The sequence below is a fragment of the Halichoerus grypus genome, chromosome 15 (genome assembly GCF_964656455.1).
Source record: "Halichoerus grypus chromosome 15, mHalGry1.hap1.1, whole genome shotgun sequence".
Classification (NCBI taxonomy): domain Eukaryota; kingdom Metazoa; phylum Chordata; class Mammalia; order Carnivora; family Phocidae; genus Halichoerus; species Halichoerus grypus.
The window spans coordinates 55,203,871-55,231,490 of NC_135726.1; the positions used below are offsets into that span (position 1 = coordinate 55,203,871).

The 27,620-nt window shown below is 49.5% G+C and overlaps 2 protein-coding genes across 4 annotated transcripts; both read right to left on the reverse strand.

Moving 5' to 3' along the window:
• Nucleotides 1-1,412: 1,412 nt before the first annotated feature.
• KLK5 (kallikrein related peptidase 5) lies at nt 1,413-13,625 on the reverse strand. Of its 3 annotated transcripts, none has more exons than XM_036104002.2 (6): nt 13,507-13,625; nt 13,155-13,238; nt 10,996-11,260; nt 9,947-10,203; nt 9,685-9,818; nt 1,413-6,508 (listed from the first exon to the last, which is right to left on the reverse strand). In XM_036104002.2, exons 2-6 carry the CDS (start codon nt 13,225-13,227, stop codon nt 6,353-6,355), a joined length of 885 nt encoding a protein of 294 aa, XP_035959895.1. In that variant the 5' UTR covers nt 13,228-13,238; nt 13,507-13,625; the 3' UTR covers nt 1,413-6,352. The 3 variants fall into 3 exon arrangements, with proteins under 3 accessions (XP_035959895.1, XP_077918586.1, XP_077918587.1); XM_078062460.1 differs by having other exon boundaries at nt 13,155-13,232; nt 13,507-13,584; XM_078062461.1 differs by lacking the exons at nt 13,155-13,238; nt 13,507-13,625 and adding an exon at nt 12,721-12,951.
• Nucleotides 13,626-17,922: 4,297 nt separating this feature from the next.
• KLK6 (kallikrein related peptidase 6) lies at nt 17,923-27,135 on the reverse strand. Its single transcript, XM_036104005.2, has 7 exons — nt 26,979-27,135; nt 26,159-26,209; nt 25,767-25,814; nt 25,307-25,463; nt 21,967-22,214; nt 20,724-20,860; nt 17,923-18,631 (listed from the first exon to the last, which is right to left on the reverse strand). The coding sequence occupies exons 3-7, from the start codon at nt 25,810-25,812 to the stop codon at nt 18,479-18,481; spliced, it is 741 nt and encodes a 246-aa protein (XP_035959898.2). The 5' UTR covers nt 25,813-25,814; nt 26,159-26,209; nt 26,979-27,135; the 3' UTR covers nt 17,923-18,478.
• Between the last annotated feature and the right edge of the window lie 485 nt (nt 27,136-27,620).

Here is a 27,620-nt window from a genome sequence, read left to right on the forward strand (position 1 = left end):
TTCATCTGTTCTTGCGCTAATACTACACTTTAAAAAAATACATTATTTTGTGTTGCAGCCTGTCTTAATATCTGGTAAGGCAAGAAGCTTATTTCTTGCATCACCACCGGCCTGTTCTCCTCACCACTTACATCACCATGCAGGAAATACACTGGTCCTCTCCACCCTTAACAGGAACCATTTGCCAACATCTGTTTCCTCCTGGTCTGGAGCCAGCCTTCATACTGAAAAAGCATATCCTCATCCAGGAAGAGATGCCGAAGAGAAAGCCGAACCTGCCCAGTAAAATCTGCACAATGTCTTAGCTCAGTTTTTGTTCCTAGAAACTTCATTTCTCCCTACCAGCATACCTAAAACCAACTACAGTAGCCCAGATGTTGGAGGTTTTGTTCTCTCTTTTTCATGCCCAGATGTTGGGAGTGTGTGCCTGGAGCAGGGACTTCAGCAAGTCACCAAGAGTGTGGGCTTATTTTTGCTTCTTGCAGCCCCATCTTTATCCTGTGGCTTTTATCTTTATAGTGCAAAGTGACTGGTCCACTCCCAAGCACCCCTATTCCAGGTGGGAAGAGAGTAAAGTCCAAGCATAATGCCCACACTTTTTTTGACAAAACAGAAACTTCCCAAGGAAACGCAGCCACTAGGTTTCAGCTTACATCTTATGGATCACATGGCCACCCACAAGGACAGTGAACATCTTTATCCAAGTTACGTGCCACCCTGAGCAATAGTTGGGTTTGTGTGGTAATCAACAACTACATCTCAATTTTGCCCAGGCTGCCCTGTGCTGAGTCATACAAGATCACAACACATCAACACATCTATCTCTGCCCCTGGCCCACACACCTCCCTTCTGATCTCCTGCTCACCCTTGAGCCTAAACCTGACTCAGGATACTTCCAGCCTCTGCCAACAGGAGGAAGAAACATGGGGCTTGGTGGACCCAGTTGGAAGGGCAGTGAAGAGCACACTGCTTCTCCTAAATTTTCACCATAGCTTTGGCAGATGTTAGATCAGCATATTGCCTTTAAAATTGTTGAAGGAGTTGCACCTGGGTGGCTCAGTCGTTAGGCGTCTGCCTTCAGCTCAGGTCATGATCCTAGGGTCCTGGGATCAAGCCCCGCATAGGGCTCCCTGCTCGGCGGTAAGCCTGCTTCTCCCTCTCCCACTGCCCCTGCTTGTGTTCCCTCTCTCACTGTCAAATAAATAAAATCTTAAAAAAAAATTGTTGAAGGAACTAGAAACTCCCAAATGCCCATTTATGGTAAAAATGGGTAAATAAATTGGAGTACATTTACACAAAAGTATACAGTGCCATAATGAGAAGGGGACGTTTACAACTACAGACAAAAATCTGGATGAAGCACACAAATATAATACTGGGCAAAACAAGTCAAACACAAGATAATGCACTGTGATTTTATTTGTATACATTTATTGTATTTCCATAAATCTATATAAATAAATTTATATTTATTCATACAAAGTTTATAAATGAGCAAAACCAAAGAATGGTGATAAAAGTCAGGAAGGTCACTACACTTGGCAGGGGGCAGTGACTGCAGGGGGACCCCTAGAAGATCTTCTGGGGAGCTTGTCATATCCTACTGCCCCATCTGGGTGCTGGTTACAAGAGCGTCTTCTGTTTAGTGAAAATTCATCAAGTTTATAATACTTATCATAAAGGCACATTTCTGTTTGTACATTATTCTTCACTGAAAAGTTAATTTAAAAAATTGCTAAAAGGACGCCTATCCACAGACACCCTTGGCTGTTTCCCTACCATTCATTTTTCTCTTCTTCTTTGATCACAGAATCTTCCTTTTATTCAGGGAGCAGCCCCTTTCCTCACGCCTACACTACTCAGGGGACTTTCTGATCTCAATCTCAGAAAACGAACCCTGATTGGTGCAAATCAACCATGTTAATCCATTTCCCCTGGCCTGTGATTGGCTTAGGAAAGGACACGTGACCTAATTCTGACCAATAAGAATGAAGGGAATTCTGCTGGGGTAGTTTCTGGAAAAGTGTCATCTTTCTATAAAAGATACTCACTACAGTCGTTGATCTTGAGGACGGTGAACCCACATGAAGGAGAACCAAGAGAAGCAGAGAGAAGTGGAACTGGAGACCTGACATCCCTTGCCTGGAGCTGTCCTTACCTGTATTTCTTGGTATGCAAAGTCAAAACCTACTTAAGACAGCATGAATTTTCTCTTGTTGCCAAAAGCAGATTGACTAACAGCATCATTTTGGAAAATATATTCAGAATTGCCCCTCAGCTAGCATTCTGCTCTATTCTAGATTTTTCCTCTAATATTCCAAGTTTGAACTATCTCTGTTACCTGCCATTGATTATGTCAGTATTATTTGCCCCTGTTTTGCACCACACCACCCATCTTGTACTTGCTTAGAGAGAGCAGTCGAAGCTGGGCTAAGTCCACATCTGTCACAGCACACTGGATATTAATCTTAGATTGGTGACCACCAAGAAGAGATGAATCATTGGTGAGGTCAGTGGCCCCAACCCTGGCAGCCCAACCTTTGTAGAATGTCCCCCCAAATTGTTGTGAGGAGTTGTAAATGGCTGAGCACAAGGGAGATAATTATGATGAGTATCATTATATCAATCTGTCTACCCAACAGCCAGTTCTCACCCCCTTTTCCTTCTGGAGAGAGACTGCACCCCACAGTAGAGACTAAAAATGCCAGAAAACAATTTTTCCAGCTTCTTTTGCAGCAACGGGCATTAGGACTCTCTCCCACTGAGACCCAAAGAGAAGTCTGCAGAGGTGGATGTGTGTGTGTGCGTGTGTGAGAGAGAAAGAGAGAGAGAGGGAGGGAGGGAGAGATGGGGGTTAGGGAGGGATCCTGGAGAAGAACTTTCTTTCCTTATAAAGAGAGGTCTGCTAGGAGAAGGTCTCCTTCCTGACTTTTGTCACAGTTGTGTGAGGCTGTGATGGCTGGAACTGTAGCAGCCATTTTATACCCAAGAGGTTACAAGCCTGAAGAAAAAAGTCAGACATATTTTCTTACCCTTGCTAAAATGTAAGCTGAAGGAAGGCAGAGATTTTTTAAAAATCTGTTTTGTGAATTACCCTATCCCAAGTGACTAGACTATTACCTGACTTAGTATATCATCATTGAGTACATGAATGAATGCAGAGGATGTTAGAGAAGAAAGATGGAAAGAACCTGGACCCCCAGTGACATCACTTAAGACATCACGCTGCCCATGTAACTGTCCTCACCTTGAGTTTCTTGTTATGTGAAATACTAAATGTCCTTATTATATAAGTCACTTTTAATCCGGTGTTTTGTTACCGATAAAATTCCCTAATGTAATTCCTTTCCTAGAATGTTCCATTTCTGGGACACCTGCCTGGCTCAGTCAGTAGAGCATGTGACTCTTGATCTCAGAGTTGTCACTTCAAACCCCACGTTGGGCCTAGAGCTTACTTAAAAAGAAAACGTTCCATTTCCAAGATATTCCCTGGAGTGACTTTCTGTGTCCACTCCTGACCACCAGGAGTATGTATCTCGGGGGTTGAGTCCACACGTGAAGATCTTTACATTGCAATCCTCTCATTTTATGGATGGAAAAACTGAGGTCCAGAAAAAACTGTTTTAAGAGTTCGCTCAGTCCTGTTTCATTGACTTCCATGCCCACAGCCTTCTTAGAGGCACTGCCCTGCCCACTGCAGCTGGTGAAGGGGTGATGGGGGATTCAGGGTGTACTATGTGGCCCCGCCTTCCTTGGCCACAGCTGACTGGACCCAGAGTCAGCACCTGACCCATAGGCAGCCAATCAGGACTGAAGAAACGCCAGTAATTGGAGGTAGTTATCAGGGGCGTGCTATTGTAGGCCACATGACCCCCAAATCTGAGGAGGAAATAGAGGATGCCCCTTGGAGAAAATGAGAAGAGGGAGACGTGAAAGAAAGATCACTGCAGGAAAGAGAGCGAGAGAGATCCCACAGGCAGCTAGCTGCTTCTGGGCTGACATCTGACCGTCCCAAGTCTTGGATATTCTTTTGATAACCGACTTCCCTTTTCTCCTCTGGCCAATAAGCAGCTCCTTTGCGTCCTCCACCAACAGGCGAATGATCTTCTTACACAGAAATCAGATCATGTTGGGGCGCCTGGGTGGCTCAGTCGGTTGAGCATCTGCCTTCCGCTCAGGTCATGATCCCAGGGTCCTGGGATCGAGCCCCGCGTCGGGCTCCCTTCTCAGCGGAGAGCCCGCTTCTCCCTCTCCCTCTGCCTGCCGCTCTGCCTACTTGGGCTCTCTCTCTCTCTCTGTCAAAAACATAAAAACCTAAAAAAAAAAAAAATAGAAATCAGGTCATGTTGCCATCTGGCTTAAAAAACTCCAATGGCTTCCCAATCTCTTAGGGAAAACCAAGAGGTTCCAGGTACATTGGTCTTCTTTCCGTTCCTGGGAAATGCCCAGCCTGTCCCCATATCAGAGCCTTTGCCTTGTACTTCTGTCTGGAACACTGAGCCCCCAGAAATCCACTGGGCTAGCCACTTGTCATTCTGTAGGACTCAGCTCAAATGCCACTTCCTCCCAGAGGCCCTTGATGTTAGTTTCTGATGAAACAAATTATCACATTTGGTATCTTAAAATAACATCAATTTACTCTTATTGTTCTGGAGGACGGAAGTCCCAAATGTTGCCACACTGAGCCAAAATAAAGACATAGACAGGCAAGGCTGAATTCCTTCTGGAGGCTCGGAGGGAGAATCCATTCCTGTGCCTTTTCCAGCTCCTGGAGACCACCTACATTCCTAGGTTTATGGACCCTTCCTTCATCTTCAGAACCAGCTTAGCAGCACCTTCCAATCTCTCTCTCATTCCCACTGCCCCCCCAAACTTTCTTTCTTTCTTCCTTCCTTCCTTTCTTTCTTCTTTCTCTTTCTTTCTTTCTTTCTTCCTTTCTTTCTTCTTTCTCTTTCTTTCTTTTTCTTTCTTTCTTTTTCTTTCTTTCTTTCTTTCTTTCTTTCTTTTCTTTTCTTTTCTTTCTTTCTTTCTTTCTTTTTCTTTCTTTCTTTCTTTCTTTTCTTTCTCTTTCTTTCTTTTTTTCTTTCTTTCTAAGATTTTATTCATTTATTTGAGAGAGAGAGACAGAGAGAGCAACAGAGATCACAAGCAGGGAGGAGAGGGATCATGACCTGAGCGGAAGGCAGACATTTAACCAACTGAGTCACCCAGGTGCCCCCCACCCCAACTCCTTCTTATAAGGACCTTGGGATTACAATGGTTTCACCCAGAAAATCCAGGATCATCTCTCCATCTCAAGATCCTTAATCACACCTGTGAGGTCTCATTGCCATATAAACCCACATATTCCCAGGTTCCAGGGAGTAGGCTGTGGACACCTTGGAGATGCGGGTGAGGCTTTATACCACCCTCCCACACCCTCCTTGACTATCCGATATAAATAGGTCCACTCCCCGCAGCCGTCCTCTTTCCTCCTGCTCTGTGCTCGTTTTAGTCATATCATAGGTAATGTATCCATTTCCTCTTTACTGTCTGCCTTCCCCTAGGAGAACGGGAGCTCCGTGAGGCAGGAAATTGTTCTGTTTTGTCTGTTGTACTATCTCAGCATCTGACAACTTCCTTGCACAAAATACTCACTCGATCAATATTTGTGAGGAAAATGCAAAGCAGGGGTGCCTGGGTGGCTCAGTCATTAAGCGTCTGCCTTCGGCTCGGGTCATGATCCCAGAGTCCTGGGATCTAGCCCTGCATCAGGCTCCCTGTTCAATGGGAAGCCTGCTTCTCCCTCTCCCACTCCCCCTGCTTGTGTTCCCTCTCTCGCTGTCTCTCTTTCTGTCAAAAAATAAATAAAATCTTAAAAAAAAAAAGAAGAAGAAGAAGATGCAAAGCAGCTTGAGTGGATCTCTGTCTCTTGCAAGTGAAATACCCCCAAAGAGCAAACACAATGGTGCAGAGGGGAGAAGTGACTTGTTCTTGGCTGTCTGGTCATTCAGTGAGTGGGGGACACCACATACGGCGCTCACTTCTCCTCAGATGCTTTATTTCTGGGACCAATAGCTGCAGAACAAGGACAGCCTCTGGGCCTGAGGAAGGAAGCATGGGGGAGACTGAGGTGCAGCCCTCACCTTGGTCATTCTGGGAAACTCTCTCTAGGACCTGACTGGAAAGACAGGGTCAGCCCAGGGCTGGGAAGGGGGACCCTGATTCCAGGAGACTTGGGGAGGGGCTGGAGAGATTAACACCCCCAACATCCTCAGGAAGGAACAGGGGTGTGGAAAGAGTGTCACGGTTCCTGCAGGAGTGAGGACAGCAGAGGGCGGGGCACACCAGAATGCCGGGTCCTGGGGTGCCTCACGAGTTCGCCTGGATGGTGTCCTTGATCCACTTAGTGAATTGGCAGAGGTTGGTGTAGACGCCGGGTCTGTTGGGCTGGGCACAGGGAAAGTCTCCCCAGGACACGAGGCCCTGTAGGGAGCCATTGCAGATCACAGGCCCCCCGGAATCACCCTGTGGAGGAGAAAGGAGCTCAGAGAGGCAGAGATGTGGGGAGGTAGATGGAGGGAGACACACAGGTGAAGAAGGGCCAGGGAGGCAAGAGGTAGAGACATAGAGGTGAAAAAGTAGAGGGGTGAAGAGACACAAAGACAGAGAGGGAGACACAGATAAGACACACAGAGAGAGAGAGAGAGAGAGAGAGAGGAAATGTTAACATTTCCCTGTAAGTCCCACCTTTAGAAGTTCCGTTTGTCCTCTCCACCCAACGCCACCTCTTCCGTGTGTCTCCCTCACTGGGTCTCTCTGTCCCTATTTGTCTTTCTCTCTTCCAACCTTTGAGCACTGTATTTCTCCTACTGAGCACACTTGACGTGGCTTCCTTTCCCTTCCTCATTCTTTGCCGGCCCTCGACACCAATCCATCTTGTACTTACACCTCACCTTTGCAGAGAGGCAGCTCTCTGGCCCCTGAAGGATGAGGCTTTCTCATCCTGGGCACCACTGACACTGGGGCTAGATCATTCTTTGGTGTGGCGGCCGTCCTGTGCATTGTAAGATGCTCAGCAGCATCCTTGACCTCTATGCATTAGATGCCAGTCACCCCCTTCCTCTCCCAGGCACAATTGTGATAACCAAGACTATTGCCAGGTATTGTCATTATGTCCCTCGGGGCGGAGTTGAGGACTGCTTCCTTGGGTTGCCCGTCCTTAACTCCCCAAACTCCTGCAGCTACTCTCCTATAATAATACCACTCTTTACCGTCATTTCTTATGTATGTTTTCGCAAGATGCTAGTATCAGTTATAAAGAAGTCCAGAGCCCAACTTCTTTCCGTGTTAGCAGACTCTATTTCAGGCAAAAGAACCTGCCTGCGTGCACCTCTAAATTCCAGCTGTCTTGGGACTTAATTTTTCTCATTATATTTTGTTTATATCCCTGCAGAGTTTCCTTTGAGAGGCAGTTAGTTAACTGCCCTGAGCTTGGCTCCTCGTCTATAAAATAGAGCTAGTAATAGTGGCTAAGTGAGTTAATGAGCTGGTGTACATGAACCACATAGAGCAGGGCCCCACGTTATTATTATAGTATTAGTGTTATTACTTTTTGCTCTGAGTGGCCACACCCTGACCACATGCTGGTATGAAAAGCTAATTGAGGTCTGCAAAATGAAAAACAAGGTGCTAAACTTGGTTCCAGAAAAGCTAAATGGTTTTAAATGCTGACATTTGAGGGGCGCCTGGCTGGCTCAGTTGGTGGACCGCCCAACTCTTGGTCTCGAGGTCGAGTTCGAGCCCCAGGTGGGCTCGAATAAAATAAAAATCTTTTGGGGGCACCTGGGTGGCTCAGTCGTTAAGCATCTGCCTTTGGCTCAGGTCATGATCCCAGGGTCTGGGATCGAGCCCTGCGTCGGGCTCCCTGATCAGCGGGGAGTCTGCTTCTCCCTCTCTCACTCCCCCTGCTTGTGCTCTCTCTCTCTCGCTGTGTCTCTCTCTGTCAAATAAATAAAAATGAAATCTTTAAAAAAAATAAAAATAAATTAAAAATAAATAAATAAAAATCTTTTTAAAGAATGCCGACATTCGAATTAGACGTGCTTTCTTCTGATAAAAATCCCTCTGCCCACTCCTCTATCCAGATGTGCGTGTTTCCATATTGAGTGGGGACAGAGATGACATTGGGAAGTTGCTACAATCCTCTAGGTTTATAAAATTGGTGGGGAGGAACTCTTTCCCAGCCATCAAAATGGGACAGGAGTGCTGTCCGAGGCCACAGCTTCCTTAGTAATTGCCAATATTACTGAAGTGTTCATCCTGCCAGCAGAGAGCACCTTAATTTACATCCTTCTAGAACCCTTGAGGGCCTGAATACAGGGGAGGGTCCTGATCCCTGCAAGAGTTTACTTTTAATTTCTGTCATCCTCAACAGATAGAGCTTCCATGAGGACACAGAGAAGCTCTGTGTTAGGAATCAAGGAATATTTGTTGAACATTGGTCCCCACCCATCTCTCCAGGCTCAACTCTTACTGCGTCCACCCACCCCCCCAACTCAGTTCCCCAAACATTCTGGCTTTTTCTGTCCTTTGAGGCAGCCAAACTCCTTTGCACATGCTTTTCCTTCCCTTAACCTTTGCAAGGCTGGCTCCTTTATGTCATTCAGTCTCTACCCGCCTCTACCCTCTACCCACCTCCCAACCACCCTTTTGAATATTGCCCCTCATCACTCGCTATCATAAAACTATGTTTTATTTTCTGCATAGTTTTTATCAGTCTCTGAAATTACCCTATTTATGCATTTTCTTGACCATTGGGTTTTTTTAAATAATTTTATTTTTTATTTTATTTTAAGTAATCTCTATACTCAACTTGGGGCTTGAACTCACAACCCTGAGATCAAGAATCACCCGCTCTTCCAACTGAGCCAGCCAGGCGCCCCAACCATTGGGGTTTTTTACCTTTTTGCCCCTCCAGCCCTTCCAACAAGCTTGCAATCAAGCCTCTTTATTAAACATTCTCTTTTTTTCAAATACCTGGCAAAGGTTTTTGTCTTCCTTCCTCAAGACTGTTTACTAGCATTTGTCAGAAAACTTTCATACTATAGGTTTTGTGGGGACAAGATACTTAACTGCCATCTGCCTGAAATTTGCTAAAATAAATAGACAACACTGTGAATGTCTACTACATGAAGATTGCCCCCTTAGCAGTGATATATGTATACAGTGCACAACCTGCCCAACCATATAAAGCAGGCTTGATCTCTTGATCTCTCCCTCTAGACCAGTGCTGTCTAATACGGTAGCCACTAGTCACATGGGGCTGTTGAGCGCTTGAAACATGACTAGCCCAATTGAGATATGCTGTCATGTGATGCACATTGGATTTCACAGACTTACTATTAAAAAAAAAAAGAATGTAACATATCTCATTTATAATTGTTTTATATTAACTACATTTTGAAATCATGCTACTTGGGATACATGGGGTTAAATAGAATTTATTATTAAGATAGCGAACTTTACCTGCTTCTTTTTCACTTTGTAAAATGTAGCTACTAGAAAATTTAAAATGACATGTATGACTCACATTATATTTCTATTGGACAGGGCTGGGTTCCCAGCACTTAGCAAAGTTTCAGGTTACATAGTTGGCACTCAGGGCGTCTCTGCTGCCTGAATGTAGAAGTCTTGAGCCTTACCTGGCAGGAATCTCTGCCCGCCTCGTCACCAGCGCAGAACATAGTGGAGTCTATCTGTCCTGGATAGGCCTTCTTGCACCTGCTGGTACTTAGCACAGTGATGTTCAAGCACTGGAGGACCTTGGGGAATTTAACTGTCGGAAACACACACAGAGCAGGGCCACTGTGAGCAACAGAGAAAGATGGGGAGGGGCAGTGCTCAGAGGCAGAGAGGGGGAGAAGGCAGACATGGGTGGGCATCAAGAGGGACCTGGCCGCTCACCGTGGGGGCTGCTGGTTGTTCCCCAGCCAGAAACCAAGCAGCTGGTCCCAGCAGTGGGACAGTGGGAGGAGATGTTGATGGGCTTAACAGCCTGAGTCTGATGGATTCTTCTGTTCAGTTTGATGAGCATGAGGTCATTGGAGTGGCTAGGATGGGAATAGCCAGGATGGGGGATAGATTTGATCCCTTTGAACAACTGCTGCCCGGTTTCATAAACGGGCGAAAAGGAATGGTGGCCAAGACGAATTCTGTAAAATCTAAAGAAGATGGTGCAGATTACTAGCAACCCCGATCCCTATGCCCATATCCAGTGCTGAGCACACCCCAAATCTGGTCCCAACCCTGTCTTCACCCCATCCCATCCCCAACCTGAATCCTTTCCCCACATATAAACCACCACCTCTGCATTCCCAACCCTGATCTAACCACCCTAACCTCAAATCCAACCCTCCACCCCCCCAATAACTCTAATCCCAACCCTATCCTCAATCCTACATCCATTCCCGCCCCCAGCCCTAACCCATCCCCATGTATCTCCACCCATCTCCAATTCTCCTAATGGCGTCTCTGTTCCAGACCGTCAACATACTCATGCCCAGCCCCAAATCCAACCCATTTGCATCCCTGACCCTAGCCCTAATTCTTCGCCCACCCTCAAACCATCAACACGTGCCTTCCCAACTCCAAATCCAGCCATCTCCAGTACCATTCTTAAAGCTAACCCCAACCCCATCTTCAAGCCCACAGCTATTTCCAATCCCAATACCATTTTCATCTCTACCCTACCCCATCCCAAACTCTAAAGCCAGTCTGAATCACATGTCCATTCCAAACCACTCAACATATGCACTCCTCACCCCAAATCCACCACATCTCTAACTCCCACCCCCACCACAATCTTCTCCCCAGCCTAACCCCGCTCTCTACCCCAACTCCATCCTTGATCCCATCCCAACTGTACCCCTTTCTCATCCGCGCCGCACACTCACCTCCATGCCCCTCCCGCTCGCCCCTGTCCTGTCCAGCCCTGCTCTTGGAGCCCCACTCACGGTTTCCGGCAGTGGGCCGCTGTGAGGAGCCACTGCGGATTCACCAGCACGGCCCCACAGTAGAGCTGGTTGGCATGCAGCAACAGCGCCCCCTGCCACGGCTGCGCGTGCAACTCGCAGTCGGTCCCATTCACAATGCGGCTGCTGCTGCCTTCGTCCGCCCTGGTGTTCTCCTGGGCCCCAGCTCCAGCGTCCCGGGTGCTTCCGGAGGACCCAGTGTCGGAGGGGTTGTTGCAGGAGGTAACATCATTTGCAGGAACAGGCTCTGGGGGCCGAAAACGGGCGGGGCTTGGGATCGGGGCGGAGCTTGGGCTCGGCGGGTGGGTCTTAGATCCAAGAGGTGGGACCCTCCGGAGGTCGTCTGACCCCCGAAAGACTCTTATATTGAGGAAGGGGTCGGGCCCAGGGCTTTAGGCGCGGAGCCTGGAGTCTAAGGGTGAAACCTGGAAGAGGGGCCAGGCTTAGAACTCAAGGACAGTGTCCAGGATCAGGTGGTTTACTGGACTCTTCCTGCGCCTCAAGGTTCCTGGGAGTGGCTAGAGCTCAGTGGGCGGGGCCAAGGGAGGTAAAATTGGACCTTCCCAGGGGCGGAGCCAAGGTTCAGGGGGTGGAGCCTGGGAATGGGCCCGTGATCAGGGCTTTAGTGGTGGGACCTTGGCTCAAGAAGTGGGGTCAGGCCTCAGCGAATGAGGTCAGGGCTGGAGGGGGCAATTTGAGAGGCCAGGGTCACGTGGGGAGATCGAGTCTATAAAGAGCCCAGACTTCGGGCAAGGAGGTAGGGGCTGGGTTCTAGGAGCTGCCGACAGGACCGGAAGTGGACCGTGGCCAAAACGGGGAGAGCCATAGAGGTGGGGCCTGGCTTGCGGGGCTGGGGGGTGCACAGCCCAAGGGGACCTTGACTGTGGATAAAGTCTGGAGTAGCAGTGCGGTTGAGGAAAGGGGGACAGAGTTAGAGCCACTGGACGGAGGGAGAGTTGGGGGAACAGAACCAGGAGGAGTGCTCAGCTAGAGGGGCCCGATGGCGACAGAAAACAGGACTCATTTTGAATTCTCAAACACGAATGTTCACCTCCTGAATCCTGCTGGCAATACCCTCCCCCCTACAGCCAGACACAGATACCCCACTCCATTGCTCCGCCCCCCATAGTCTGTGTACTTGTTCATATTCTTGCTGATGACCCACAGATGCCAAGCGCCTGGCGCGCACACTCCAGGGAACACGCACACAGCTGCTGTCACAGACAAGCACACGCACCGTTAATGAGAGGCGCACCGTCTCCACCGGCCTGGCCGCGGGTGCGGCTCCGGCTCGCCGTGCACACACTTTCCGGGCAAGCGCACCAGGCGGCAGCCTCACAAGATCTCGCGCCCCCACGCAGTGTCTCAGGGACGTGGAGACCAGCACAGGCTCTTCCGCACACGGGCACATGGGCATGGTGACAATAGTACCCTCAGTAAGCCCAGCGGGGCACAGTGCAAGTGACCTAGCATCAGCCACCTTCACACAGCCAAGACCTCGTAGTGACAGACACTCCAGCACACCTAGTCCCTCAAGGCAGGGACGGAAACTCCACCCACGCGGTTGCCCCATCACACAGACAGTCCCCGATAAACACGCAGTCACCATCACCCCGACGTAGAACCTCAAGCGGTCACACAGCCCAAGCAGAGCCGCCCATAGTCCTGCACTCAGCGGCAATCACTCAGCCCCAAACCGCTCCTTACCTGCAAGCACCTGGCTGCGCGTTTTCACCATAACCAGCGCTTTTGTTACAAGAACTCCAGATGCCTTCAGTCACACAGAGCCACACACATAATGTGCACACGATTACCCGCACAGACATTGAGTCCCCCACGATCCCAAACGCACACACGCCCAGTCACACAATCACACGCACAGCCTCCAAGCGAGTGCACCAGTTACAGGCAGTCACTTGATATGGGGAAAGGCACCCCCCCAAAACCACACACAGTGACAGGCACACAGCCACCCACAATCGTCCAAACATGAATACAGACTCTGACTCACAGTCACCCAGTCCCAGAGCCATACCCCATCACACAGAGTGCCCCTGGGACAAACACTCCAATGTCACTCAGAGTCACCCACAGCCCCACCCACAGTTAGCTGACAGGTGCACAACAGGGGTTCTGGTTACCTGTCACCCCCAGAATCAGGGCTGTGATCAGGGCACCGACCATCCACATCCAGGAGTGTCCTGCTGGAGCCATGGCCACTGCACCTTGTGGGGAGGACAAAGGGAGGGAGGCCCGGGTGATGCTGGGAGCCCTTACCCCACCTCCCTTCCTTCTTTGCCCCATTTCTCAGGGCAGAAAGGAACCACAAGGACATTGCCCCCCAACCCAGAGACTACAGACTTCAGAGGAGCAGACATCCAGACCCCTCCAGTTGTGCAAAGAGGGAGGATAAAGAGAGAGTAGGGGTGCATCCAAGACCAGAGCCAGACGCAGACACCTCTCCCTCTCCCTGTCCTCTTCCGCAGGCCTCACCTGCCGAGTCCCCCAGGTAGGGTGTGGGGAACCCACTCCCAGCTCAGCGACAGACTTCTCAGGCCTGCGCCGTCCTTCAGCCACCTCCTCCTCGGCTCTGGGCACTCAGCCTGAGTTATAACCACCCACTGATCCCCGGGGCACATTCCCAGGTAGTGAGGCGCCCTGCCAGGCCTTAGCAATCACTCCTCCTGCTTCCCCCCACCTCCACCCCCAGAGCACCCCCCACCCAGTCCCGAAGGCCACTTCCTACTTCCCTGGCAGGAGGGAGGGTTGGGAAGGGGTCTCCGCAAGACTGGCCCTGAACCCCTGTCCCCCCAGCTTCAAGCTCATGCTTCTCACCAGCTCTGGGGGGTCTTCTTGGTGCCTGGATTTTTCTTTATTTTCCACGTTCTTCACTCATTCTGCCTCTCTCCGTCCCACCTTATCATCTTCCCATCTTTTTTTTTAAGCTTTATTTATTTATTTATTTGAGAGAGAGAGAAACAGCAAGAAAGGGAACACAAGCAGGGGGAGTGGGAAAGGGAGAAGCAGGCCTCCTGCAGAGCAGGGAGCCCCATGCGGGGCTCGATCCCAGGACCCTGGGATCTGAGCTGAAGGCAGACGCTTAATGACTGAGCCACCCAGGCGCCCCTCATCTTCCCATCTTTGTCTATTTTTTCAAACTCTTACAGCCTTCCTTCTCTGTGTTTGCTTCCCTCTGAATCTTTCTGAGTCTCTCTCAACATAAGACGCGCCCACAAAGTATCTCATTTTGGGTCTCTCTCCCCATCCTTTGTCTTAGGATCCCTGTCTCTCTCCCTGTGTCTCAACGCGTCGATCTCTCTGTCCCTCCCTCTCTGTTTTTCTGTGTCTCTAACCCTTGCCCTTTATCTGTGTCTCCTGATTCACTCTCTTTTTAATGGTTCTGAGTGGTGCATATGTCAACATACCTTAGAATTCTGGTCTTTTGTTCCTTTACTTCTCCTCTGCCTTTTTCTTTTCTTTACAGCTTTGAGGTGGAATCAGGTTACAATAAACTGTGCATATTTAATGTGTAGGATTTGATGAGGTCTGACACACATCACCACCGATACTGAGCATATCCATCACTCCATTTATGTGTCTGTGATTCTCAATCTCGGTCTCTATACCTCAGAGTCTCTCTTGTATCTTTCCTTCTGTGTTACCTCTCTTTCCTCTGTGACTCTATCCTTCTCAGTCTCTCTCTGTTTCTGTCTCTGCATCTGCCCCATTCTGTCCCTCTGTCCCTCCCCCCCACCCCCGTCACTGGCTCCAAGTATCTGTATCTCTGCATCTTTGTGTCCCTCTGTCTCCCTTGCGTTGCATTTGGAGTAGAGAAGACTCAGGCCACTTTGCCAAAGGGATCCTTCATCCCTCCTCCTGCCCCTCACCCTGGGGCTGGGGCCACAGGGCAAAAAGGAGTAGGGATCCAGTCTGGGGGCCCCCTGCAGAAGACTTGGCTGGGCTGGTGCAGCCAGGCGTGGGTGAGAAGGTTGGGCAGGGCCACCTGTTGATGGGGAAAGAGGCCAAGAGGCCAGGATAGGGGGTGGGTGGCTCCTGGCCCTTTGGGAAATGGGGCACTGGGTGGGGATCCCAAAAGGTGGCTTCTGTCTCACCAGTCCTGGGCCATCTGGAGCTGCCTCTTCCCACCTTTTCTCCATTCGGCCTCTTTTTTCTGTCTGGCCCTGACTCTCTGAATCCGTCTCTGACTGTGTTTCCAAGTTTCTGACCAGCTGGGATGTAGGAGCCACTCACTCACTCAACAGCTCTCTCCTGAGCAACCCCTGCGAGCCAGACTGAGGTCCACCCGTGAACAAAATGGACAAGGACTCCTGGAGATGCTGCTGTCCTCGTGGATCTCACATTCCTTGGGGGCAGAACCGAGCTGAATTGCTCCCTTCTGTAAGCTGGCATCTGCTGAACCAGAGGTTTTAGAGCCTTTGATCCTGGCTTCAGGGTACAGGGGGAAAAAAACTGTTCTGAGGGTTATTTTGATTATTGCGATTCATATTGCACGCATGGAAGTGACAAATCCAGCAACCCACTTCTTCCTTAATCTTTCAAGGTTGGCTTACGACCCTTTTAATTCTAGATATGCCTCTTTATTCCAGATAGGTCTTTACAATAATGTTTGGTCTCATTTACAAACTCAGTTAATTAAGTATCTTCAAACATTTTAAACTACATTTCTATTTTTTAAAATATTTTATTTATTTATTTTAGAGAGAGAGAGGGAACAAGCAAGGTGAGGGGCAGAGGAAGAAGCAGGTTCCCTGCTTAGCAGGGAGCCCAACACGGGGCTCGATCCCAGGACCCCGAGATCATGACTTGAGCCGAAAGCAGATGCTTAACCGACTGAGCCACCCAGGCGTCCCTAAACTACATTTCTAAAACCAACACATTCAATCTCTTCTGGAAGCCCTTCAGTTTTTAGACAAACCTCCCAGAACATTTAGGTAAATTTATACATCTATGCATATTACACATGTAAATATGATCAACTTGAGAATGTACCGGAATTGAAAGAAGACTACCCTATACCTGAGCAGTCAGGACCTGAAACTCTGGCGCCAACCCCTTGGCATTCAAATGTCGGCTTGGCCACTTACTCTCTGTGAAACTTTGGGCTAATCAAGGATCCTCTCTGTGTCTCAGTTTCCCTGTCTGTAACATCGAAACAATAATGGTACTTAGTTCATAGGTGTGCTATGAAGATTAAATGTGTTAATATATAAAGCTCTTAGACCAGCGCCTGGCATGTACTAAGTAAGTGTTTGTTATTTGTCATATCCTTTAAAGAAGATAATTCTCTCTTAATGAACTGAAGTTGATTTTGCTCTGGACATTTGTTGACTGGTTCTTCCTGGTGACTCTGGTGCATTTCATGGCCCTATATACCATCCAAAACCTTTAGAAGGGATTGGTCAAGGCGGGCCCAGGCCATTCACATGACTTAGTATTTCCACATACGCATAAAAATCAGCCACTCCCTCCCATCATGTGGCTTGATCAACTTTCACCTTGCTTTGGTTCTTAAGACATGTGCTTTTTCTCCAAATCTGAAGATCTTTGCAACTGAGGGACTCCGTTCTTTTAAATTACTCCCTCTGTCTTTGGACCACATAACTCTCCCATCGCAGAATGACACACGATTGACTTTGAACATCTCCTAGGATGCAGTTGCTCTGTTTAATAACGTCTGATTTCATTCTACGCTGCCCTGGGCAAAAATAAGGTTGCAATAAATATTGAAACAAATGAATTATTGTCTCTGATTCTCCTTCTGTTCCCAAATATTTCTCTGCTTCTAAATCCAGCCCCCATGTAGGGCTGTCTTTTCCCTCTCTCTCTCTCTGGGAGCCCCTAACTGTCCCACATGCCTTCCCGGGAGGACCCCTGGCTTAGAGGTTATTTTGCCTTCCTCAGAGATGATGTGGTGGAGGTTGTAAGAAAAGAAGATTTCTCTGAGGACAGGACAGCCCTGGGACTTGGGGGTAGAGGTGTGTACATCTGTTAGGGATCATGCTTGGTGTACGTCTGTGGGAGCAGCCCAGAAAGCATGCAGAAGCCTGGGGCTTGACCAGTTGGGCCTGTCTGCTCCCCTCATTTCTCTGGGGACCTTCTGCATCTCCTCCTCCCTGCCCATTGCTGTCCCCTCAAATGGACTGCAGCAAGATCTTTCTAGTACGCAGAACTGACCCTGTCGTTTTCTCAAAGCCCTCGGGATCAAGGCCAAGTGCTTCTTCCTGGCACTCAAGGCCAGCCCTATCTTCCACTGACCTCTACTTCCAGCCATCCCACCCACTTCTCCCACCTCAACCCCCAGCTCCACCATCCTGGATGATTCACCATCTCTGGAGCACACCAGGTGTTCTCACACCCCCAGGACTTTCTACAGGTCATCCCCTCTATGACTATGAACGTCATCCACCCAACCTTCTCCATATGGTGAACTCAATGCAGCCTCCTCCAGACCGCCTAGCCCCAGCTCAGCCCTCTTCTTTCTCTGTGCCATCACTTCAACCTCCTCCCTGGCCTCCAGTTTCTCCCCTCTGGTTCATCCCATACAAGGTCCCAGGGCTGCTCTTGTTCACAAGCCTTCCATGGCTCCCCACTGCCCTCAGGAGAAAGTTTTATCCTCTCAACCTGGGGGTCTGGGTCCTTTGGGATCTGGCCCCTGCTCTGCTCTCCCACCCCCTACCCACACACAGTGGTCTCCCAGCCCTCTCCCCCACTTCTTTCACTGCTACAAAAGGAGCTTAAGGGAGAGAGCCCCCATGAAGGCTAGCACAAGATGGAGTACTCATGAATGTCTTCCTGGAGGGAAGGAGAAATGAAATTGGGCTGTAAAAGGGAACTAAGAATATCTGGACTTGAGACAGGCAAAAGTGGGGTAAAAGCAAAAAGCACTGCTAAGAATAAAATCCACTCTTTATTGCTCAAGCAAGTATGCCAGGCACACTGTATGTGTTTCACTTGTTGGAAATCTTGAATCCTCCCAACAGCAACCACTGCCCTATGAGGAACATACTATTACTACCCTTATTACCCTTGTTTTACAGATGAGAAAATCTACACAGTGAAGGAATGGCCCTTCCCAAGGGTACACAACTAAAAAGGGGCAGAGTTGGGATTCCAACTCAGGTTTTGCCAGACTCGTGACCACTCCTCTGCAGGAAGAAGTAGAGCCCATGGAATAACCAGGGAGGGAGAGATGCTTGGAAGGGGTTTTCCTGTATTCTTTTAGTGGTGGGGGTAAGACATTAGCCCACGTCCCCACTCGCCCCCAGTGATGCAAGGATGGGGCTGGGGTAAAACCAGGGTGAATTTGTACTGTCATGTCACTGTTTTTATTAAGCATTAAGGGTTGGATCTAGGCAGGTAGGGGGAAGGCAAAGTCTTGGTCAGAGATATTCTGGAGCCAGCAAGTGGAGACCACAGGTCAAGAGTTGGGTGTCACATGTCAGGGTTAGTTGGTCTGAATGGTTTTTCGGATCCAGCGGCTATATCTGCAAACATCAGTATAGACTCCTGGCTTGTCCTTGGATCCACAGGGAACATTACCCCATGACACAAGGCCTCGGAGATGGTCTCCACACACCAGCGGACCCCCGGAATCACCCTGTGGGAAAGAGGGAGAGAATCAGATACAGGAACACACACAGAGAAAAGAAAGGGTGATAGGGCCGCCTCCCTGGCTCAGTGAGTAGAGCATGTGACTCTTGATCTCGGGGTTGTGAGTTTGAGCCCCATATCGGGTGTAAGATTACTTAAAAATAAAATCTTTAAAAAAGAAAGACAGACAGATAGGGAGACAGAAGGACACACATGTAGAGAGGGAAAGGGAGAGAGACACTCAGAGATGGATAGACTTGGGGACAGAGAGACAGACAGACACACACACAGTCACAGACAGGGAAATAGAGAGTCTGAGGGAAACTCAGAAATGTGGAGAAATAAAGAGAACACCAAGATCCAGAGAGGCGTGGAGAGAAGAAAAGAAAAAGAATAAAGGCTAGGAACAGAGACTGACAGCCATGCGGCGGGCTCCCTGCTCAGCAGGGAGTCTGTTTCTCCCTCCCCCTCTGCGGCTGCCCCTGCTTGTGTTCTCTTGCTTGCTCTCTCTCTGTCAAATAAATTAATAAAATCTTAAAAAAGAAGAAGAAGAACAACAACAACAACAGAGACTGAGAGGTGTGGGGAGAGGCAGAAGTGCAGAGTGAGGTGGAGACAAAGAGAGAAATATATATATACACATAAAATAAAATACATTGTGTGCATGGTTTTACATTTCTATTAAAAAATGCATTATAGGGGCGCCTGGGTGGCTCAGTCATTAAGCGTCTGCCTTCGGCTCAGGTCATGATCCCAGGGTCCTGGGATCGAGCCCCGCATCGGGCTCCCTGCTCCGCGGGGAGCCTGCTTCTCCCTCTCCCACTCCCCCTGCTTGTGTTCCCTCTCTCGCTGTGTTTCTCTCTGTCAAATAAATAAATAAAATCTTGAAAAAAAAAAAGCATTATATTTATATAAATCTATTCATATAATAGTTATGTTTATATATGTAAATGTACATGTAAAGAGACAGAAGGAGAGAGAAAGAGACCTAAAAAGAGAACAAACTTCCAGTTACAAGGTAAGTACCAGGCATGTAATGCACAGCATGGTGACTATAGTCAACACCATTGTGTGATATCTAGGAAGGTTGTTAAGATAGTACACCCTAAGAGCTCACATCACAAGGAACAAAAATTTTTCTTTTCTGTTTCTTTGCTTTGCTTTCTTTTCTTATTGAATCTACAGGGGATGTTGGGAGCTAACTAAACTGACTGCTGTAATCACTCCACACATATGGAAGTCTAACATCATACTATACACCTGAAACTTCTACACTGATGTATGGATGCTGACTGCATTTCAACAAGACTGGGGAGAGAAAAGACAGCTTCAGAAATGGGATTTGTCTGCTAGCCCTTTCTTTGTGTCCAAGTTGCTATGTATCACTGTTCCTAGCTCTGTCTCTTTCTCCCTCTTGACTGGTCTCTTCAGGTCCTTCAATGCCCTGGAGTAAATTTTTTTTAAAGATTTTATTTATTTATTTGACAGAGAGAGACACAGCCAGAGAGGAAACACAAGCAAGGGGAGTGGGAGAGGGAGAAGCAGGCTTCCCACTGAGCAAGGAGCCCGATGCGGGACTCGATCCCAGGACTCTGGGATCATGACCTGAGCCGAAGGCAGACGCTTAATGACTGAGCCACCCAGGCGCCCCGCACTGGAGTAAATTTTGACATAAATAGGAGAGAGCCAGTGGTTGATGGGGAAACAAAAAAAGCCCAAGTTAAAGGAGGCATTTGGGAGTGGGGATGGAACCCTGTCTCTCCCCAGCTGTGATCCGCCCGCCTCCAGAGCTTGGTCATGTCCAAACAGGACAGTCCCCTGTTTGAGGAAGGACAGTCCCCTCACACCATCTGCCTTCTTACTGTGTCTCTCTGGTTCTTGATCTCTCTATCTCCATCCTTGTCTCTGCATTTCCTGTCTCTGCTGGCTGTCTTTATATCTCTGCCTGTTCCTCACTTTGTCTCTGAGTGTCCAACTGAGACTCTCTCCCTGGGATTCTCTCCCAGCATGTCTCTGTAAAGCTCTATTTCGGCCTGTGTGTTTTCTCTCTTGCTGTCTCTGTCTTTGGCAATGTAACCGGAAGGTCCTGGTGGCCTCACCTGGCAGGAATCCTTCCCGTACTTCTCATCCCCGGCACACACCATGTTCTGGGTGATCTGGCTGGGGTAGGCACGCTCACACTCCTCACGGGACACCAGGTGGATGTACGCACACTGGATGGTGCTAGGGAAATCACCTGCAGAGAGAAATGAGCCAGGCTCACTTCACAACCTGTCTTTCCCACGTTCCCCCCCAGCAATCTTCCAACCTCTTTAAGTCCTCTCTTCCCTCTTGGTCCCTATTTCCCACTGGTTTCCTTCGTCCCATTTGTCTTTCATTCATAAAAACCCATTTCCATTGGCCCTGACTCCTGATTGGTCCCTCTTTACATCATTCTTTCCTCCCATTGGCCTGTCTTCCTCATTAAATGCCCCTTCTCCACTAGTCCTCATTTCTTATTGGTTTTCCCTTTCTCTTAGGTCCTGCCTCTACTTGTCTCTTTCACTGGTCCCACCTTCTTCAATAGTTCCAGTTCGCCTCTAGACTCTCTTCTATTAGTCCCTCCTCCACCCTTTCATCCTTCATTGGACCCTTCTTTCCTGTTGGTTCATCCTGATTGGCCAAGATTGGTCCTTTCCTAATTGGTCCCATTGCCCCCCATTGGCTCTCCCTTCTTATTGGCCCTTAATCCAGAGGTCTACCCCCTCATTGGTTCTTTCCTAAATGAACCCGCCCCCCACCATAGGTTCCCCCTTCCTATCGGCCCTTCATCCAATGGTCCATCTTCCCTTTTTGGCCCTTCACTCACTGGCCCAACTACCTTCCACGGTTCCTGCTGACCTACCGGACTTGTTTCTACCCCATTCCTTCCTCTAGTGACTCCTCTTGACCTCTGACCCTTCCTCAGTTGGTTCCTCCCTATTATCACTCTCCACCCCATTTACACTCTCAATTCATATCTTTCTGCTGGCTGCCCTGCTTTATTGATCTCTCTTCTTCCATTAGTCCCTCCTCCATTATCTCTTCTTGATCATCTGTGCATCCTGATTGGTCCCTTTCCATCATTGGCCTCATTCTTGATTAGAAGGTCCCTCTTCTTTGATCCTTCATCTATGGCCTATCTCTCCATACCATTCACCCACGGGTCTACTTTCTCCACTGGCTGTTCACTCATTCCCTCAACTCCCATATTTGCCAACCCTCCCCATTGACACACTGCCCCATTGGCCCTCACCATTAGCCCACCTCCTCCATAGCCTGTCACCCATTGGCTTGCTTCCCCATCACCCTCCCCCTACTGACCATCTGCTGTCTTGCCCCAGCCTAGGATGTGGCAGCTGGTGTGGTTGGCCCAACAGTCTTCCTCCACGGAGAGGGGCTGGATGCGTTCAGAGAATTTGGCTGGTCGAGCCAGGCGCAACAGCATGATGTCCTGGTCATGAGTGGCAGCATTGTAGCCAGGGTGGGCCACAGCCCGGATAACAGAGCTCTGCTCCTGGAAACTCTCCCTTTGCTGAAGGTTGTGCTTCCCCAGGTAAACCTGAAGATTCCTGGGAAAGAGGAGGGCTGGGTCTTACCTGGAGCCCTTGGGCTGCAGCTGAGACTCCAGAAAGGGCTGTAATGGGAGATGGGGGTGGCTTGGTGTACCATGAACCATCTGGCCTGTTCCCCTCACAATCTTCCCAGCTCTGAAAAGGAAAATTTCATCCTTCCAGAATAACCTTGGAGACTTTTCTTGACTCTCTTTGTTTCATGCCTCACATCCAAGCTGCCCGGAAGTCCTTTTGGCTCTCCAAAGTATATCCAGGATGTGACCACTTCTCACCTCCCCCACTGCTACCATTTTGGTCTGGAGCCATCATCTCTTACTGGGGCTATGGCAGTAGGCACCCCACTGGACTCCTTGCTTCTGTGTTTGCTCCTCCACAGTCCATCCTCCATAAAACAACCAGAGAAATTTTAACAACATAAAATATCCCACCTCCTCCTGTCCCTCCTCTGCTCAGAACTCTCCCATGACTCCCATTTCACTCAGAATAAAGGCTGAAGTTTTCACCCTGACCCACAAGGTCCTGCACATCCTGCCCCCATCACCTCTCAAATATCACCTCCTCCCACTCCCTCTCTCATTCTGCTCCAGGCGCACTGGCTTCCCTGCCTTTCTTTGAATACAGCAGTCATCCTCTCACCCCAGGGCCTTTGCACTGGCTGTTCCCTCTGCCAGCAACTCTTTTCCCCACATATCTGCATGGCTTCCTCCCTCACCCTCTTCAGATGTCACCCTCTCTGTGAGGCCTTCCCTGATGATCCAGTTAAAATGCAAATATCTACCCTAACAGGCAAGTCCTTTCTCCCTGCTTTCTTTGTCATCCAAGAATCTACCATCACCATCTGATATACTATCTATGCATTGTTAAATATTTACTTATTTTATTGTCTCTCCTCCTACCATAGCAACACTGTCTAATAGAACTTCCTCAGTCATGCAGCTGCTTGATATGGTGGCCACTAGACACAGGCTGCTACTGAGCACTTGTGTAGCTCCTGGGTTTGCCATCTCATTGCATTTTTCTTAATGTAAATTTAATTAGCCAATTTTGGCTACTGCATTAGGTAGCACAGCTCTAGAATATCAAGATGGGATTTTTGTTTTGTTCAGATACAGCATCCTCAGTGCCTAGACCTGTGTTTATCATATTTATGATAGACATCCAACAAATATTTGTGAAATGGATCAGAGTCACTCCCTTGCTCAAAATTCTCCCATGGCTCCCCATTGCCCTTGGAATAAAACTCATTCCACCATCCTCTGCCCCGCTGTGAACTGGTAACTTTCTTAAAACACTCCAGAATGTTTCAACCTCAGGGACTTTGTCTTTGCATTTCTTCTGCTCTGAATGCTCATCCCCCTTCTTCATTTGTCTACTCTTTCTCATTTTTCACACCTCAGCTTGGACTTCATCTCATCAGAAGGTCCTTCTTGACACCCTCCTCCATCTAAAGTAGGTACCTCTGTTCTTTTCTCTCAGGGAGCCATCCCTGTTCTTTTCCTTCACTGGACTTAGGGTAATTTGTAATATGATTTTTCGAGGGTTTGTTTGTTAAATAACTGTCGTTCTGTGCCTTTCTTCCCCTGTGTTCCTAAGGACAGAGACTCTGTGTATTCCTCTCATCCACTGCTGAATCCCCACTGCCCAGCTCAAATCTGGCACTTAACAGACGTCTTGATCAATGTGCACCAAATGAATGAATGAGAATGGTGGGAGTGATGCCGAGTCTCCCCAAGCGTAGGGGAGACCATCCTGGGGTCCTTGAGTCCATAACCTTGCATGATTAGACACCTCCCCCCACAGAAGGAAGTGGCCCTGTTGGTTTCCAGACACTTGAGTTGCCACTTACTACTTCTCTGAGCCTCAGTATCCTCATCTGCAAAATGGGGCCAGGAGTCCCTTATTGTGGAGATTCCAGGAAATGTATATAAACTGCTTAACTCAGCACCTGGCTGGTAGTTAGCATTGAACAAAATGGCAACTGTTAACCTAACTAGTTGGGTTAGGGCCCTGAGGATTAGTCCTGGTCCTTCTATGCTTTTCTACCTGTGCCCGCTTTTTGGATGATCTCATCCCATCCTGTGTTTAAATACCACTTATTTGTGGATGACCCCTTAATATTTACCTAGAGGTCTGACCTCTCCTCTGAGCACCAGCAGCCTACCCTCATGCTTCTTGGACATTGCCCTGGTATCTCAGACTCACCTTGGCTAAAGCAAAATGTCTGACACTCCTCTGCCCATATCCAAACTGGTTCTATCTCCCTCTCCCACAGCTTAGAGAGACACAACAGAACATCCACTTGTTTGAGTCAATACCTGGAGGTCAGCCCTGCTTCTTCCATCCCACATCACCGAGTCCTGCTGGTCTCAAAATACCTCCCAAGGTTTTCAACCGTCCTCCATCCCCTGGTCCAAGCCATCATCCTAGGTCATTCTACATGCATCCCTTCATCTCCCCTTACTCAGCGCACTTTCCACATGGTGACCAGGATGCTTTTAAAAATGTAAATCAGGGATGCCTGAGTGGCTCAGTCGGTTAAGCGTCTCCCTTCAGCACAGGTCATGATCCCAGGGTCCTGGGATCAAGTCCCGCATCAGGCTCCCTGCTCAGCTGGGAGCTTGCTTCTCCCTCTGCCTGCCACTCCCCCTGCTTGTGCTCTCTCTCTCTCTCTGATAAATAAATAAATAAATAAATAAATAAATAAATAAATATTTAAAATCTTAAAAAAAATGTAAATCAGATCCTGCTGCTTCCCTGACTGAAATTTTCCAGTGGTTTCCCACCTCACTTAGAGTGAAATCCATCATTCCATCGCTGCCTACGGGGTCCTGCAGCATCTGATTCCCGAGTTAGAAGGTCAGTCCATAAAAGCAGCAGTTTTGCTTATTTCCTTCACCGCTGTATCCCCAGGGCTCCAAACAGTGCCTGACAGATATTTAATGCTCAGTTAAGTACTGGCCAGATAAACCTGGTTATCAGATGCCTTGTGCTGGGACGGGGAGATGTGTGTGTCCCTTCGTGCCTGAAGTCTGTAAGACACCCCCGGGGTCTCATCGCAACCACACCTCACTCATGGCATGGAGACTCACGGTTTTTTGCAGTGGGCAGCGGTCAGGACCCACAGCGGGTGAATGAGGACCCCTCCGCAGAGCAAGTGGCCTGACGTGTACAGGGCAGCTTGGTAGGGGTGAGATGTCTGCTCACAGGGTCCACCGTGCAACACCTTATTCTGTTCCTCCGCCCAGGCTGAGAGAGGAAGGGTCTGAGTCAGGGAGGAGGTCTGGAGACACCAGGCGAATCCCCCAGTGTGAACCCCAATGCCGTCCCAGTGCTCCAGGTCATCTGCACCCCACCCCCATCCTCAGATTCTTCCCCACCTTTCAGACCACCTCCCACCCCCTTCCCATCTGCACCCCATCCCTAACCTAGCCCTCCGCTTCCTCCTAACTCCAAGCCCACCCCACCTCCATACCTGTGTGAATCCCCATCCCCAATTCCAAACTTTCCCATCAGCAGCCCCTACCCGCCCCATCCCATCCTTTTTTCCACCTGCAGCCTTCAGGATCAGTGCCACAATCAGCATCTTCATGCCCATTCCTGAGAAGGGAAACCAAATGCTCCTCAGGCACCATCTCAGACCCCCTCAAGGCCCCTCCTCATCCTCCCCCTCCCTAGCCTGCACACCTTCCTGACCCTTGACTCCATCCTTCCCCTGGCCTCTTGTCACTCTAACCGTGTCTTCCATTCTGGGGTCCCATGAAGGCAGGTTGGTGGTCTGTGGCTCACATTATGCGTCTCTTACTTCTCTGGGCTCTAGCGTGCCCGCCTGCCAACAGGCGGGGATGGCCCAGGAGGGGTCCTGACCTTCTTCCTTCCCCTTCTGAGCTCACAGTGTCGCTCATCCCTGCACCTGGAGGTTCTGGGGTGCAGTGTGATCTTACCTGCTGGGGGCCGGCTGCCTGGGGGCCCAGAGGACTCCTGGCCGAGAGGTTCTTGGGTTGGGACGGGGATAGCACGTGTCACAGGCAGACAGACCGAGGAGCAGAGAGGGTCAGAAATGCAAAGAGTTATGGGGAGAGACAGGACACTGAAAGCAGAGGGGATGCCCAGGAGCCAGAGAGACAGACAGCAGAGGATGTATGGGCTGTGAGGCCCAGGCCAGACTGACACCTGGGCTTCCTGGCCTCCCTGGAAGAGGCTGTTCCTGTCCACAGATACTCCTGGTGCTTCCTTTTAACCCCTGTCTCCCCAGGTCCCTGAGGCAGGAGGCCGCCCCACCCTTTCCTCCTCACCCAGACCTCCCACACACATTCCTTGCATCCCCATGTCCCCATGGCTCTGCTCCTGATGACCCCTGACCGGGCTTCCCGGCAGGGGAGCACCAGTCCCTGAGTGCATTGGGAGCCTGGACTCCTGGGACTGAGGGAGGAGAGGCTAGGGGTCTGGACTCCAGGGTCTAATGGGAGGAGGGGAGGGGGCTTAGAATTCTAGACCTTCAGGAGAAAGACCTGGGCACCTGCACTTTTGAGTCTAAAGGAGGAAAGGGGTTTGTTCTCAGTCCCTAGACTTGTAGGTCCTTGAGCAAGAAGGTATCTGAAGACCAACACCCAGGCAAGTGAACAGTGCCCTCTGGCATGCAGGAATCCCCCCACCTCTGTCTGTGAGCACTCTAGGCCTACAGACCCTCACTCTTGGGTCTGCTGCCTTCAGGCACTGGAAACCAGGCCACGTGGGTCAGTGGGGTTGGGGTGATTCACGCACCTGCCCGTAAGTCGCTCTGTGGGTGCTGACGACCTCCGTGTCCCCACCGTAGACAGCAAGCCAGTGAGAAAGCATGTGTCACCAAGCTGGCACCTGCCCCTGCCCTGGGCTGGGGCGCAGGCCCAGCACTGTGGGGAAAGGGGCCTCAAACAATTGGGCTTTGTCCGCCCCCAGCACCCAGTGCCATGCTCCCAGCAGCTCCGTTTCTCAACCTCTCTTCCGAGCAGGCAGGCGGCTGCGTCAATAACTTCCCTTTGTCCCTGTCTGACAGTCCTTTTGCTGTCCTTTCATTGTCCACCCACTTCTGCCGGATATCAGGACATTTGACCTTCCTGGTCCCCCTGCTCCAAGCCTGCCCACCTGTGAGGTCTCACTGTCCACCTCTGTCCTTGGCCGTAGTGGGGGTGTCTCCATGTCCGTCTTTCTCTCTCTCTCTCTAGTGTTTTCCGGTGTTCATCTCAGGCTCTATTTGTGTCTCTGTCCCTCTGCCTCTTTCCCCATCTCTCTCTGTCTTTCTCCCAATTCTCCGGGTCTCTGTTGACATTCTCTACATCTCCGTCTGCTTATCCTCCCCTGGCTTCCCCTGCATTTCCAGGAGAAGCATGTGCCTCTGCCCAGAAGCGAGTTAGATCCCTGGGGAGC